The 16,866-nt window shown below is 47.1% G+C and overlaps 1 protein-coding gene across 7 annotated transcripts in view; it reads left to right on the top strand.

Moving 5' to 3' along the window:
- The window catches only part of TEAD4 (TEA domain transcription factor 4), a 66,763-nt gene that overhangs the window by 12,189 nt on the left and 37,708 nt on the right, over positions 1-16,866 (top strand). For 6 of the 7 annotated variants that reach the window (XM_037133926.2, XM_053662367.1, XM_053662354.1 and 3 more), the window contains exon 2: positions 16,019-16,273. In XM_037133926.2, coding sequence (XP_036989821.2) covers positions 16,019-16,273 — 255 coding nt within the window. Of the gene's footprint in view, positions 1-16,014; positions 16,274-16,866 lie in introns of all 7 variants that reach the window. The other variant, XM_037133928.2, reaches the window with a different exon arrangement.

The following is a 16,866-nucleotide window of genomic DNA, read 5'->3' as shown; positions in this document are numbered from 1 at the left end:
AGCATGAGATCCCCTCGGCTCCATGCCATCAGCACTGGGCATGTCAGGCTTCTTTTTGTTATTGCCATTCTAACAGGCACGGAGCAGAATCCCACGGTGGCTTTAATTTGCATTTTTGTACTGACTAATGATGTCGAACATCCTTTGTGTGTTTTTTGGCCATTTGTATAACATCTTTGGTAAAGTGTCAGTCCAAGTCTTTTGCTTGTGCTTTCTTTTGATTGTTTTATTTTGAGAGTTCTTTAATATTTTGCATGCAAGTCAGATATGTGGTTTACAGAATTTTTTACAAATTCTTGGAGAAAACTCATTTAGGGAGAAAATCTCCAAAAGCAGGTGATGGGTGTGAGCGACTCTGAGAGCAAGGTTAAGAGTTTATTGTCCCGAGCCTTGTCCTTTCTTCAAGGGTGAAGTGCAGCTGGGGTGAGGTGGGGGCTGGAGGGGCAACACCTAGAGAATGACCTATGAACAAGATAGGAAGGAACAGCGCCTTCCATGAAGTCTGCTCCTGGGTTAGCGCCTGCCGTGGAGCACACTTAAGCACAGGAGGCACCAGTGGTGATTTGGTTTGCTGGGCTCCTCCCTGACTGGCCGGCTGTGCCTGCTCTATTCCACATGGCTGGCTGGGTCAGGCTGGGCTGGTGCCATTTAGTTAGTGTCCTGGTACCCAGGACAGCAAATGCTTGTCGCCAGCCTGGGTATCAACCACTTACATGGCCTCGTTTCCAAATTGGGTGACCATGCATTCTGGAATGGGAGGTGGGGCAATTGTCAGGCTTGCAGGGATAAGCCGCTGGGTAGGAGTGTGGCTGGTGCAAGAGAGAATCAGTGGGGTGTATTTTCTGGGTCAGGGTGGGTCCTCTGTGATGGTGACCTCAGCTAAGGGTCTGAAGGCTTGGGGCCACTTGACTTTCTAGGGCATCTTGATCCCTGTTTCTGTGTCTGTGTAGGCAAGGTGGCTCTGATATGGAAGAACATTTCTGTGAAAAATGACCAGGGGTGGCATGGGTGCTGCCTTCTGCCCCTTGTTCATGCTCAGTCCAGCATGTCCCATTCCTGTGTCCTGTGGCAGGCCTTTTCCATGGATGACTAAGGCCTAGAGGTAGACAGTGGGGCAGACCTGAAGAGGAAGTTCTGCTTTCCTGGAGCTGCTAAAGCTGGCTGCCCCAGGGCCCTTGGCTCCCCAGGCTCCCTGGTGCTCTGAGCACTGGAGGGCTGCTCCCCAGCACCGAGAGCCCTGCCTCGAGTGCCTGTGCTGCAGGGGTGCCAAGTGTGGGTGCCCCCTCTGGCCTTGGCATGGTCTTATCTCTCTTTGGGTGAGCAGCTGATGGGGCAAATCCACCCCATGGCTGGGACGACGAGCATTTGGTGAGCAGCGCAGTGCACTTAGAAGGTCAGGGTCTGTCCGTTCAGAGGAACCGTCCTGTGACAGGATTGGAGTGCGAGTCCTGGCAGGCCCAGCCTCAGTTACCTGTTTTCAGATCTGAGTTTTCATAGGACAGTCCTACTTAAAGGGAAGTACTTTCCTAAGTTCTGCTTTGTTTTAGAATCCCAAAAAAAGGCCCCGAGGAGAAAAAAACAGGCAAGACTTCTTCTGCCCACTTTTTAAAGAAATTAATAGCCTTTATTCATATGTTTGAACAGTTTTGGGTTCACAGAAGAACTAAGCAGAAAGTGTAGAGAGGTTCTTCTCTTCTCCCTGACTTTCTTCTTTTATTAACACCTTACACCACAGTCCATAGTTTTCCTCTGGGCTCACTCTTCATGCGGCTCATTCCGAGGGCGTAGACAGAGATGGGCGGCACGCACCCACCGTTCCAGCACCACACAGGTCGTGTCCCTGCCCGCAGAGCCCTGGGTCTCCACCTGTTCATCTCTCCTTTTCCTCGATGCCCTGGTGGCCATGCATCTTTTTCTTGTGTCCAAACTTTGATTTCTTCAGAATGTCTTATGGCTGTAGTCATGCAGTGCATGCCCTTTTCAGCCAGGTTTTCACCTAGCCGTGTACCTCTAAGGTTCTTCCAGGTCTTTTCACAGTTTGATAGCTTACTTGTTACTGTCACTGAATGAGAGGGGAAGTGGCTGGCTCCTGAGGCACTGGGAATGTGCAGCCAAGCTGAGCTTGGAGCCTAAGTTGCCTCTGTTCCCAGAGCCTGTGCTAGGGCCGAAAGCCAGTTTCATCACAGCTTCCTCAGCCCCTTCAGTGGCTCCAGGGCAGGCCACTGGGTGGGGTGGGAGTGGAGGTCCAGGACACGCACTTGCTGTGACCCACTTCCTGGATGGGTAGGGCTAGGCCCACAGACACCCACATCCCTGGCTGCTTAAAAGAGGTGGCTGGGGGCAGTGTCCCAGGTCCCAGCTTTTGGAGAGCTGAGGGGTTAGGATGCTGACCCCTGAGAGGTGGGGCTGGGGAAATGATGGAGACTCTGCTTCCCCAAGAGCTTAGGGCCTGTAGCCATTCAGGAATCTTATCTCCTTTTCATCACCTGTGGCTCCTCCCTGTTGAGATCCGCCCCACTGGCCTGCTTCCCGCCCCACTTATTTACTTATCTCTCCTCTTGTTGCCCCTCATTCCTTTTGCTCCTCTCTACTGCTTCCCAGATAGCATCACTTCTCTCTGGTTCTTGCCCTCTCTGTCATCCCTCCAACAACCACAAATGTTTGAGGAGCCCTTCCGAGAGCCAGCCTCTGTGCCTATACCTTTGGATGTGATTGAACTTAATCCTCAAGACAGCCCCACGAAGGGATAACATTGTTACCTCTGGAATATACTGGGTAGGACACAGGCTCAGAGAGTCGAGCAGCTTGCACAGGGATGTTGGATACCAGGCCAGCATGAGCAGCGTGAGGCCCAGCCAGGATCTGAGCCCAGGACCGACTCCTGGCCCGGGCCTGACTGTGCCCTACAGCCCCTCCCCTGTACAGCCCAGATCCAATCGAGTCTGCTCTCTGTGACTGTGGTTCCAACACATCTTACTCTAGGAGGGTTGCGGGGCCCTCTTTTTGCCTTTTCTGTCACCCCCCTTCCCATTCCTATGCTGACGAGAAGTAAGATGTCACAAACATCCTCAGCAAGAGGTTAGAGAGGGGTGGTGGGTGGTATGTTTTAGGTCCTTCACCTGTGTTGCTTCACATGACACTTCGTCTCTCTTTGTGGCGTGTCTTTTCCTCCCTACTTGAGCTATGAGGAGACAGAAGCTCTAGGGAGGTTAAATAAGTTGCTGGGAAGAGGCAGATTTTAACTCAAGCCCTGCTACTTTGAATCTTCCTTTCCATGGAGCAGACTCCTGCCACGCTTCCCTGAGCGTCCCTCAGAGCCCTAGGCCTGTTGGGAGAAGAAGAGGCATGACTTAGAGTGGAGGGTGCTCTGGAGGTGGCAGTTCAGGCATTGTGACACCTAGGCCAGTGTGGTTTGAGGAGTTTTTGAGAGTGGCCCTTTTACGGCCTCGATCAGGCCCTGGCCAGCCTTCTGAAGTCACACTGGGGTCAGTTTTTTCCAGGTGTGTATGTGGCCCAGCCCATTTCTCTGCTGTGCTGTTTTCTTCTCCTCCATCCCTTCTCCCTCCTTTGTCCTCCAGACTTGCCTACCTCTGGCCTGGGGACTCTCCTGTCTTGTCTCTTTTCACTTCTGTAAATCTCCATTTTCCTTTGTCTCCTGTATGTTCAGCCCAGAGGGACTCTGTTGCCTCCTTTTCTCCTTCTCTGCCCACATCTTTTCCTTTCTATCTCTTGGTATTATTTTTAAAATATTGCAGTGGATCATAAACATTCTGAAATTATATTTGTTTTCATACATTCTGTTTACCAAAAAAAAATATTGCAGTGGAATATACATAACATAAAATTTACCATTTTCACCATTTTTTGAAAAAAGACTATTTATTTTTAGGAAGAGGAGAAGGGAAGGAGAAAGAGAGGGAGAGAACCATCAATGTGTGGTTGGCTCTCATGTACCCCCTGGGGAGCTGGCCTGTAACCCAGGCCTGTGCCCTGACTGGGAATCACACCGGTGACCCTTAGGTTCGCAGGCCGGCACTCAGTACACCCTGAGCCACACCAGCCAGGGCCCATTTTAACCATTTTTAAGTGTCCTGTTCAACTTTATTAAGTACGTTGACAGCATTGTGCTACCATCACCATTTGTCTTCGGAACTTTCCGTCATCCCAGATAGAGGTTCTGCACTGCACGTCAGACAGTGCCTTCCCATTCCGTCTTCCTCCATCCGTTGGTGACCTGTATTTTTACCTCATGTCTCTGTGAATTTTGTACAAATGGCATATAAATGGAATCATACAATATTTATTTTTTTGTGTCTGGTTTATTTCACGTAGCATAATGTTTTCAAGGCTCATCCATGTTGTAGCATGTCTGAATTTCCTTCCTTTTTTAGGGTGAATAATAGTCCGTTGTATGGATACCCCACATTTTACTTGCCCATTTATTTGTTGATGGGTACTTGGGTGGCTCCCACTTTTTGGCTATCTTGGTACCTTTTAACATGTCTCTCTCTGTTCATAGATATTTTATTTAGTGTATATTTTGGTTCATTACCATAGAGCTCATGACCAGCAGCAGTATGACTCAGGCCTGGACGAAGCTTGTCCAACACACGCGTTTTCTCCTTGAGGCACATCACAGCCTGCTTGCACTTAGAACACTAGACAGCCCTTCAGCACCACACTAGGGGACCATTGAAAATAACATCACCAACAAAAAGCACAAAAATGCAAAAGCCATGGCAGTAGATAGACTGTGGAAAGGACACTTGTGTACCGTATGGTAGGCAGCTGAGACCAGAAGGCCGAGTGCAGCCTTGTTTGAACTCCGCTGAACTTGACTCACGTTTGCACATCTGCAGACTGGGCGAGCACTGTGAGTATTGATGGGGCTACAGGTGTCGGCGATTAGGTGAATTTGCATGTCTGGACTCTGAACAATCTGTTAATACTAAGGATTGACTGTATTCACATCTTCACAGGGAATCCTGGACCCCTGCTACCCACCAGAAGAAAGGGTGTTGAGGGCAGGCCACATCCTATGTGACTTGCTATCCAGTGCCCAGTATGTAGGAAGTGCTCACTATGCAGCTGTGAATGAATGAATGAAAATCTCAGAGGGCTGAGGTGCTCCCGGCGAGGTGTTAGGCGTGAAAGTAAGCCAGGGGGCATCTTTTGGCTAGGAACTTGCCTGTCTGTGCCTGCCTCCTGCCCTCCAGCTAAAGTCAAGACCCTGAGGGCCTGAACCCATGTCGTCAGAGTTTAGTTTTGGAATGGGTGCCCCCCAAAACTTGTTATTTTGTAAAATTTTAGCTTTATTTAGATATAATTGACATATAAAATTATAAGCGCTTAAAGTGTACATCTGGTGATTTGATATATGCGTACATTATGAAAGGAATTACCCTTATCTGGTTAATACATCTGTCACCTCACATTTTTATAATTTTCTTGTTTTTGGTGAGAATATTTAAGTTCCACTCTCTTAGCAGAAGTTACTTACAGTGTTACTACTGTAGCCCATTTTTATTAATATTGGCTGAGTGCTCCTTCCCCTGAGGTTGGGGTGGCAGTTGTCAGGAATTAAATAAGTACAGAGGCTCACTGTAAGCAGGAAAGCAATGCAACTAGACTCGGAGTTTGGGAGCTGGTGAGGAGAGCCAGGGGCCTAGGGGAAGACTGTGATGAGTTTTGAAGAAGGCTGGGGTCTTCTGTTCTTATTTAAGAAATGAGATCAGGGTTGTGAAGGCTTAGGCATACCCCCCCAAATCAGTGTGTTTGCACTTGTGCTTCAGTATATGCAACACCTTTTGGCTCAGTCTCCAGCGACTAGTCAGGTGGGAATAGCCAAGATAATGATGGGAGGAGCAAGCTTTGTCTTTGCTCTGAAATGAATTGGATGGGGATGATCCACATTCCATTTGGTGCAGATGTTCTGTGCCACAACTGTGTTAGATTGGGCAAGGCCCCTGGGATTCAGACACATGACTCCTGGCCTTGATAAGCATGCCTTGCAGAGAAGTCCACAACCCTGAAGAAGGATTCCTGGTCTGGGGCTGAGCCACAGGGGACCCGCCCTGTACCGAATGACTTTAGCCACGGCACCTGCCTTCTGTGTCTTTATGCCTTTGGGACAAATGTATCTCGAAGATTAGGATGGTTCATCTGGAAGAATCTCTTAAGTTTTCTTTTTCCTTGTAGCTTCTCAGTTGCAGGAGCCATTGGGGTGAAGGAGGTGGTTCTTTCAAAGGGCCCCTGGAGAGATGCTACAGACTGAGAGCTGAGGTGCTGGTGGGCAGGGTGTCAGAACCCACAGACCGTGAGAATCCTGGTGTGTCTGGCACCGTTAGCTTAGATCCCAGAGCTCTTGGAATCAGAGTAGAGAGAAGAGGGGCAGAGAGAACCATTTTTATCTTCATAGTGGGGCGGCGGGGAGATTCGGCTCTCTCCTAATTGTTTCTGTCTAACTTTCTGGATGACACCAGGACAGTCTTACAAACTTTCTGAGTTTCAGCTTCCATTGCTTTCAAGTTGGGGTCAGAGAGCACAGGGAGGAGATTATAATACTGTATGTGTTGACTCCTGGCGAGTTGAGACATTGTAATGGATGGAAATTAGTAGATTTCTCCCTGTCTGAGGAATGGGGATCAGTGGAACAGTCAGTTTCTAAAGGGTGACATCTGCTACCTAAACTCCCAGAACTGAAGCAGAAGTGGTGGGGGTGGTAATGTATGAGAGCTTATCTTATTCTCAAGAAGTTCACAGTCCAGTCGGGCAAACAGGTGAGCGAGGTGCAGTCCCTTCCGCAGGATCTGAAGTTGTCCGGTGTTGAGTTACATGTTGGAGGCCCTAGAGGCCAGGGTCAGTTTGGTGGGGCTTCGAGATCACTGAAGGCATGGACAGCTCCTGAAGGAGGTAGGCTTTGAGAGCTGGAGGTTGGTGTCCTAAAGACATAATGGTGGACCAGTTGGGACAGGACTTCAGGCTCTAAGGTCTGGTCTTGTCAGTTTCTTAGGGCAACTTATTTCCCATCCTTAAGCCTCAGTTTCTCCATTTATAACATGGGGACAGTGATTCCCTTCCTGTCCTGAAAGGGGTATTGAGAAACTTACTGTTCTCATTATTAGAAAGATCAGAATAAAAGCCTCTTAAATTCACGAATCTTCTGAAAATTCCTGAGTATGCAGCATCTGTGACCCCTAGGATAAAGCCTGGAGTTTGAATTGGGTGGGCTTTTGGGTGGGGCAGGGGCAGGGGCAGGGAGAAGGGCGTTAGGCCAGGCCCTGGGAGCCAAGTCAGGGATTATTTTTATTCCTCTGGTCATGGCGCATGGCCCATGCTTAACGATGCCATCTGTTCCCCCCACCCCCAGCCTGCCCCAGCTCTCATTCTGGTAGGCCCTGAGGGTTACTGTGTAGCACTTGGGGGAGGAGGGGAGGAGTGGGGATCCTTTTCTGGATGGGTATTGGCTTACCCCCCATTCTCCTAGCCCAGGGCAGAGGCTGTGTGGGAGGTTTGCCTACTTAAGGAACTAGATGCCAGGCCAAGCACTGGGTGATGAGGGTGGGAGAGGTGAGACCAGGAGATTGGAGCAGGCCACATAGGGCTGGGAGCAACTCCATGTTGGTAATGAATCCTGTGGCCCAGGGCCTTGGGTGACCTGCTGCCCTGCTTTTGCTGGGACAGACCCAGTCTTGGGGACATGGAGTTCAGGTCCTCAGAAAACCTACCTCGTTGGGGCAGTGTCTAACACAAGTCTGGTCCCTCTCCAGGTCTGGCGTTCTGCTGGGCCGTGCTGGGCCCAACTTCTGCAGGGTCCCAGGGTGCTCATTTCACTTGCCAGTCTAGTGCAACTGGGGTGAGGGACAGGCCTGGAGACCACAGTCTCTTGGGAGCGGCTCATGCAGCATCTGTTTTAACTTTGACCTCCACGGCATCTTTAGCCTGGCCTGGACTGTCCACCTGTGTTTAGTGTCAGGTTCCAGCAGAAAATCTAGGCTAAAGCCAGGACATATGAACACTTAGATTTTAATAGTAATTAGTTAACAGCAATTAATATTAAGTATTAGGGCTTAAGGCATATGTACATATCAGGCCCATTTAGAGCTTTTGATCAGGCCCATTTAGGCATTTATTTACAGCTTAATAATAATGATTGTGAGGGTGGTGATGGTGACAATAAATAGTTCTGATTGAGCACTGACTGTGTCAGGCTTCACAGTAGTTAGCATATCATCTCATTGACCATCACATGGGACATCTTTTCATAGCAGGTCTTTTCCTCAGCCTTCGCTGAGCAAAGCCACAGGTGAGAGTTTGCAGGGTATGTCAGGCAGCTGGTAGGTGAGCTCTCTGAGGACCAGGGAGGGTCTGGGCAAGGAGTGTGAGCCACAGACACTGCTAAGACAGGGACTTTTGACCCCAGTGGAAGCAGCCCCTTGTCTTGCTGTTACAGATACGTACACTGAGGCCCATATAAGCAGGGGGTTGGCCATGGTTGTACAGTTGCCTGTGGAATTGCAACCAAAACTGGTCTCTTGATTCCCAGACATCACACATTCATTTTACAAGCCTCCAAAATAAATCCCACAAGGATTCACTCAGGCTCTCCCTCTAGTATGACAAAGTTCAGACATTTATGGAGATTTTCTTTTGTTTTCTGACACCACACAGAACAAATAGTTCATCTTCCCAAAACAGAAATTGTCATTTTGCAAACAACACTCACCGGATACCCATTCATTTGCTCCTTCTTTGGTTCTCCAGCACTGTGCAGTGTGCTTGGACTTACTAGAGGAAGACACCCATCCCTATCCTCATGGTGTCTGAAGTGTGGTGAAAGAGACCAATCTGTCCTGGGGCATGGGAAGCACAGGGCTCTGCTTGAACGCGCAGGAGAGCACCCGATCCAGACTTGAGGTCTGGGTCATCCCATCAGAGGAAGTGACATTTTGGCTGGGCTTGAACTGGGTGAAAGAAGGGGAGTGGGGAGGAAAGTTACAGGTAGCACTTCCAGGTGTGGAGAAAGAGCTTAACATGTTGAGGGTATGGTGTGGATAAAAATTGAGTTTGGGGGTTGGGGGTAGGTGCAAGGAACAATATCAAGAGGAAGGTGCCACCAGCCGGAGGCATGGCAGGAGAGCAAGAATTAGCGGATCAAGTGCCTTCCGAAGCCCTGTTATGGAGGATGTCATTTTATCTAACATCATGGGGAAGCTGTTGAAAGATTTTTGGGTAGTAGAGGAGTCACGTGACAGCTTTGTATATCCATCTGCAGTGAAGAGATTAGGGAGTCTGGGCGGGGTTGCCATGGGCTTCCTGGTGAGCAGTGGCAGAAGCTTTGGATTAGGGCCCTGAGACAGAAAGAGCAGTGGGTTACAGATGACCTTTAGGAGATAGACAGGTTGTACTCATTTGTGGGAGATACAAGGAAAAGTCACTCCTGGGTCCCTGGCCTCTGGGTGGATGGTGGTGTCATGTCCTGAGAGTAACACAGGAGGAGGGGCAGGACTCTGTGGCAAACTGCAAATTTGATTTTGGATATGTTGAGTTTGAGGAGTTTTGGAGACGTCTGATTAGAGCTACCTGATAGACATTTGCTATCTGTGCATAAACTCAGGAAAGACGTAACTGATTTGGGGATCAAAAACATGCAGTGGAGCCCTGGCCGGTATAGCTCAGTGGATTGAGCACTGGCCTGTGAAACAAAGTGTTGATGGTTTGATACACAGCCAGGACACATGCCTGGGGTACAGGCCAGGTCCCCAGTAAGGGTTGCACAAGAGGCAACCACATGTTAATGTTCTGCCCCTCTTTCTGCCTCCCTTCCCCTCTCTCTAAAAATAAATAAATAAAATATTAAAACAAAAACCATGCAGTGGAAATGTAAGCCATGGCAAAATGTGAAGCCAAGGAGAGGAAAGGAAGAGTGAAGACAATGAGTTAAACCAGGGGTCCTCAACCCCCGAGCCACGACTGGTAGTCATCAGAGGCTTATTAGGAAGCTGGCAGGTGAGCAAGGGAAGCTTCATCTGTATTTACAGCTGCCCATCACTCGCATTACCACCTGAGGTCCACCTCCTGTCAGATCAGCTGGGGCATTAGATTCTCTCAGGAGCTCGAACCCTACTGTGAACTGCACATGTGAGGGATCTAGGTTGTGTGCTCCTCATGAGAATCTAATGCCTGATGAGCTGAGGAGGAGCTGAGGTGGCGATGCCAGCACTGGGGAGCGGCTGCAAACACAGATTATCATGAGCAGAGAGGTGTGACTGCACAGACACCATAATAAAGCAGGTGCTTGCAGACTCACATCAAAGCCCTGTCAGTGAGTGGCAAGTGACAATTAAGCTGCATCTGGTGGCAGGCTATAAAGTCGTTCCCCCAACCCTGGTCCATGGAAAAATTGTCTTCCATGAAACTGGTCCTCGTTGACACAAAGGTTGGGAACTGCTAAGTTAGGCGACTGTAGTGTGGTCTTGGGCCTTCTATATGTTTTGAAAATTAGTTTAGTTTTGTGAAAACTTGTGGGATTTTAGTAAAAACTTAATTGAATTTATTTGTAGAGATTCAACATCTTTATATATTCCCAACTATGAACATACCATTTCCTCTTAATTTATTTAGGTATTTTGTCTTTCAAAACAGTTACTATTTTCCCTGTTAAGGTCTCATCTGTTACATTTATCACTCGATGAACTGTGGGTTTGGTTTTTAAATGGAATATTTTAAAAAACTATATTGTCTGATACCTTATTTCTGGTATAAAAGAATGTAATTGAGTTTGATACTAATCTTGCTGATTCTCTTAGAGGTTTTTTAAAATTTTATTTTATAATTATCTTTCAAGTACAGTTTTCTATTTCTCCCATCCCAGCCCTCCCCTAGAGGTTTTTTGTTTTTTAACAATTTATTTATTTTTAGAGAGAGGAGAAAGAGGGAGAAAGAAATGGTGAGAAACATCACTGTGTGGTTGTCTCTTTCACACCCCCAACTGGGGACCTGGCCCACAACCCAGGCATGTGCTCTGACTGGGAGTCGAACGGGCAAGCCTTTGGTTCTCAGGCTGGCGCTCAATCTACTGAGCCACACCAGCCAGGGTTCTTAAAAGTTTTTATAATTTGATTGTCTTTCTTTTTTTGACCACTGTAGAGATGAGCCACCAGCAGGCTGAGGAGGGTGATGAGGAAACCTCAACACTGTCTCACTTGGCTGCCGGTCCCTCCCTGGGCCATCCTTTTGCAGTTTTATGGAGGCTTCATCACCTAGGCATGACTGGTTAAATTCTTGGCCATAAATTGGCCATAGGCAGTTGATTCCACCTTCAGCTCCTCTCTCCTTCCCAAAAGGTGGGGGTAAAGAGGGACTGAAAAAGGTCCAACCCTCTAAGCACCTGGTTGGTTCTCCTGACCAGCAGCCCCATCCTTAGGCACTTTCTAAAAGTCATCTCATTCACATAACAGGATGCCCCTATTCCTGTCATCACTTAGGAAGTTTCGGGTGTTGTAGGAGCTCCGTGCTAGAGACCCAGATGAAGACCAAATTTATAGTTCTATTATAAATTACAGTATCAAGGTAGGTTTTGTGAAGATAACTTTTGGCAGATTAAAGAAGTTCCTTTTGTTTCTCCTTGTTTGCTAAGAGTTTTTATTGTGAATAAGTTTTGAACTTCATCAGATTTTACAAAATGGCATCTTCTGAATTTATGGTTCAGAAACATGGTCTTTTTGCATGTACAGATGTGTGTATGGCATGGCCAAACTTAGCTGTCATCATCGTTGTTGATGTTTTTACATAGTTAATGTTGTTTAGATTCTCTCTTGTTGTCACCAGCTCCTTCGCTCACCACTCTTCCATGTGTGTACTGCCTTCTTTTCATATCAGTTCCTTTTTGTTTTTTAAAATGCCTCCTCTACTGTTTTTTTCTTTTTACTGAGGGTCTGTTGGTACTAAATTATCTCCATCTTTATCTGAAAATACTTTTATTTAATGTTCACATGTAAACAATATTTTGGTTGGGTTTTAAATTCTAGGTTGATATAAAATGTTATTCAAATGTGGGAGATAAAACCAAAAGCAGCAGATGAACAATCAAAACCAAGCAAAAGAACTATTGACAGACAACAGTATGGTGGTCACCAGATGCAGAGGGGCTGGGGGAGAATGAAGAGGGTGAAGGGTCAAACACATGTTGACGGGCAGAAACTGGACTTTGGGTGGTGAGCACATAGTGGATAATGTGCAATAGAACTGCACACTTGAAACATGTCATCTTAATACCAGTGTCACCTCAAAAATTTAATAAAAAGAAAAAAGTCTAGGTTGACAGTTTTTTTCTTAACAATTTAGAGATGTTACTTTGGGTCTTCTCATGTTACTCTTGATAAATCCACGAGTATGATCCATGTACATTATCAGTGTGATAGTCACTGCTTTGTAGGGAGTTTGTCCTTCATCACTCTGGATGCTTTTAAGATCTCTTTGTTTTGTTTTCCAAAGTATACCTGTCATATGTGCTTATTTTATTTGAATTTATTTTGGTGAGGATTTATTCAGTATGGTTCCTGAATTTGGAGCATTCGTGTATTTCATTAATTCTGGAAAATTTCCTGCCATTATTATTTTAAATGTTGTTTTACTTCATTTTCTTTTTTTAAGATTTTACTTATTTATTTTCAGAAAGAGGGGAAGGGGATGAGAGAGGGAGAGACACATCAATGTGTGGTTGCCTCTTGCACACCCCCAACTGGGGATCTGGCCCTCAACCCAGGCATGTGCTCTAACTGGGAGTTGAACTGGTGAGCCTTTGGTTTGCAGGCCCGCTCTCAATCCACTGAGCCACACCAGCCAGGGCTACTTCGTTTTCTATATTCTCTCTTTCTGGAATGCTAATTGGAGGCGTATTGAACTGTATTTTCTGTTCTCTTTGCTTTTTAATCATTTAAAAAATACATCTCTGAGTAATGTACTCAGATCTGCCTTCCAGGTTAATTCTTTCTCTAGCAGTCTCTAATTTGCTGTTAGTCTAAATCATTGAGTTTTTAATTTCAGTAAGTAAAATATTTATTTCTAAATATTTTATTTTTGTTATCTTCCCAGTCTGCTTTGTATTTTTGATACTGTCTTAATTCTTTCTCATGTTTCCCATTCAAGTCCTTGATTATTTATATAAATAATTTATAATATTATACCAAACAACTTACATAATAGTTTTTAATCTGGTATTTAAACTATCTGTAGTTCTTGGGAATCGGATCCATTGAATCTCGATCACGGTGGAGTGTTTCTTTTTATATGTTGTAATTTTGGATTTTGAGACCCTCTTTAGCAAAGCATTACCTTTGGGAATTCTCTGTAGTTTGGGTTAAAATAGTCTTTTCAGAGATATTTTTTGGCCTGGGACCACTCTTATTTTTGTGAATTGGCTGGGAGTTCCTGAGTTATTTTATAAAATTCAAGTCTGAAATCCACTTAAGGGCAGCCCCTTTGTTATAAATTCTTAAGAAAGATAATTCCTTTTTATTTTTTAAGATTTTATTTATTTTTAGAGAGGAGAAAGGAAAAAAGGGAGAGAAACATTAATGTGTGGTTGCCTCTCCCACACCCCCTCTACTGAGGACCTGGCCTGCAAGCCAGGCACATGCCCTGGCTGGGAATTGAACCAGCAACCCTTTGGTTTGTGGGCTGGCGCTCAATCCACTGAGCCATACCAGCCAGGGCAGAAAAGACAATTCTTGTTTTGTACCTAGAGCTTAGGACAAGACAGATAGTATTTTGTCGGGATTCTACCTTTTCTCTGAGGGCTGAGGTATAGTTCCTTGTCCCAGCCCCTGCATCTCTGAGGTCTAGGGTCCCATCTCTGAGAAGCCGTTGAAACTCTGTGGCTTTGTTATTAAGATCAGCTTCACTCTGCCTCCCAGAGCTCCTGTACTACAACTTATTTGCTTATTACTACATCTTAGAGTTCTTTCATTTTGGGCTTCTAGGGGCTTACTTTCTTCTGAAGTTGGTTATGCGTTTAAAAGTGTATTTGTTATATTGTCATTTCTAAATTCCAACTCTTTTAAGAAGTTTTTTTTTGGATGGTACTGAAAAATGGTTAAATGCTCAAAGTAAAATAAAGACCAGATTTTCTGGTGGACAGTAAGTTAGTTTTTCCCAGATCAAGGGCCTCCCTAAGACGCACTTTGAGGAAAAGTTATTTCAACAGCCATGGGAGAAAGCCGACGCTGACCATGCTAAACGGCCTGGGACGCTGGGGACGGAGATCCAGACCCAGCTGCTGCTGAATCCCTCTGTGACTTTGGGCAAGTCCTTAGGCCTTTCTGGGTAGGCATTTGCAAACAGAGGGGATGGGGTTAGGTTTTCCCTAGGGTTTCTGTTTCAAATTTCAATGGTTTAGCCTCTTTCTGACTACATGCCTGTGCCAGCAGTCTCACTAAGCTCCTTGGCTCTCCCATGCTCTCCTAGGATGCACTGCAACACACACACACGTGGCTCCTCCTTTCCCTTCACTGCATGGTGACCACACTGACCCTCATACCCACCTCTCTGTGAAGAACTGTGCTCCTCTAACATGCCTGGGTCACAGGTAAGGGGCTTCGGGCTTAGGGAGTGCTCTGGGAAGGTCTTACCTCAGTGGGTCCTGGATGGAAGTGGATTGGCTGCTGGGCTACACTGCTCCTCATGGCTGATGGGGGAGAAGGAAAGGGGTGATGTGTGTGATGGGGTAGGTTGTCCTTTGCAGAGGTGCTCAGTGGCTGGGGGCTCAGGGAAGTAAATGGTACCCACCTGGTACTCATCCAAAAACTGCCTTAAGATTGGTAGTATTTCCTGCTCCTTCCCAAACTCCTGAGAACTGTGTCAGAAATTTACCTCTTACAGTTGGTGCCAAGAGGTCACTGGATTTGTCTCGTGCTGGTAGCAAGGACAGGGTTGTGTTGTCAGATTTTGGAAGCACCAGCAAGTCAGCCTTGCCAGAGCCCCCACATGTGAGAGTCTACCAGGGCTAGAAGCGTCCTTTTAAAATCAGCCCAAGCTGGGGATGGATTAGGGAATGGTGAGCTGCATTTTATTTTGCATACTTCTTTTTTAACTTAAGTTTTTAATTGTGGTAAAAACCCCATACATTGTGTCATTCTAACCATTTTTAAGTGTACCGCTCAGTGGCATTAACTGAATATTCACACTGTTGCACAGCAGATCTCCAGAGCCTTTTCATCTTGCAAAACTAAAAGTCTGTGCCCATTAGCACCAACTCCCCATTTCCTCCTCTCCCCCAGCAACCGTGTGCTGCTCTCTATCTCTGTGGGTGTGACTGCTCGAGGTACTTCACTGAGCATAATGTCTTCAAGGTTCATCCGTGTTGTGGTATGCGACAGAATTTTCTTCCTTTTTATGGGTGAATAACAGCCCATTATATGAATAGAACACACTTCGTTCATCAGTTCATTCATCTGTGGACATTTGGGTTGCTTCCACCTATTGGGTATTGCAAATGATGCTGCTGTAAACATGGGTGTGCACATACCTCCTCAGGACCTGTTTCCAATTCTTTTGGGTACGTACCCAATGGTGGGATTGCTGGATTACATGATAGTTCTACTTTTAATTTTTTGAGAGCCCTCCCTGTTGTTTCCTACAGTGGCTGTACCATTTATATTTGTGCCAACGGCACACAATGTTCCGTATCCTTTTTGCCCATATTGATTTAATGCCAGACCATTTTTGTCTCCTACTCCCCAGCCCCCTGTCTGGGTTCTTAGAGCTGTGTTCGGAGAGTGCCCGATCACTATGCTTATTAGACAGGTGGGAGGCTGAGGCCTGCACAGCAGAGATGGGGACCTGCCCTGGGGCTCAGGCATTTTGGTCCTCCTGGACCTTTTGCGTCACTGTCTGTCCCCCTGGCCTTGTCCCTCCAAGCTCCTGCGCTGTTCGTGGCTGGGGCTCTGCACTCCCTGGGTATCCCTGCCCCATGGTCTGCGTAGTTGTTCCACCAATGCTGTGGTTTCTGCCCAGACAGGTCCAACAGGCGCTCCTCCAAGCGGAGCCTTGGAGGGCACGGCCGGCACCATTACCTCCAACGAGTGGAGCTCTCCTAACTCCCCTGAGGGGAGCAACGTCTCTGGCAGCAGTCAGGTATTGGACAAGCCCATCGACAACGATGCGGAGGGTGTGTGGAGCCCGGACATTGAGCAGAGCTTCCAGGAGGCCCTGGCCATCTACCCACCCTGTGGCCGGCGCAAGATCATTCTGTCAGATGAGGGCAAGATGTACGGTAAGGATGTTGGGGTGGGGTGGCCGGCCCCTGACCTCGTGGTCCAGCTCTGGAAATAGAACCTAGGCAGGGGGTGAGGCGCAGCAACCTTGGGGTCCCCTCCAGGTGATGGAGGGGAAATGATCTCTTGAGGGTTTTTATCTTGTGGATACTGCTTTCTTCTGAGCTGGGTTCCCAAGGGATGGGAGAGCATCTGAGGAGAAACCTTTGCAAGTGTGAGGAGCTGCGGTGGTGGGAGACTTGGGAAAGGAGTAAAATACTGGAGGCCTGGCTTTACAGGCTGCTGGAGCCATTCATTCCCTACTTCGTGAGCCTTCTGTATTCCAGGTACAGAGGGCAGATCTAGTCCCACTCCCACTGGGTGTTTTGGGGGGTTGTTGAGCACACAGAATGGACTGCGGACTGCAAGGCAGACTAGAGCGTTTCAGCAGGGATTCCAACTGAGGGACCTGAAAAGGCTTGCTCTTCTGAGGGGCTCAGAGTGTAGAATATACAAAGACAGAAACACTTCATATCCAGCAGCCGAGTGGGAAGGACCAAGTGGTCTACCTGGGGCCAAATTGACTTTTGGGTGGAAGAAAGGGTATTTGGGA

This window comes from Artibeus jamaicensis, unplaced genomic scaffold, assembly GCF_021234435.1.
Source record: "Artibeus jamaicensis isolate MK-2021 breed Jamaican fruit bat unplaced genomic scaffold, CSHL_Jam_final contig_1028, whole genome shotgun sequence".
Classification (NCBI taxonomy): Eukaryota; Metazoa; Chordata; class Mammalia; order Chiroptera; family Phyllostomidae; genus Artibeus; species Artibeus jamaicensis.
This window is presented reverse-complemented; position numbering and strand designations above follow the sequence as displayed.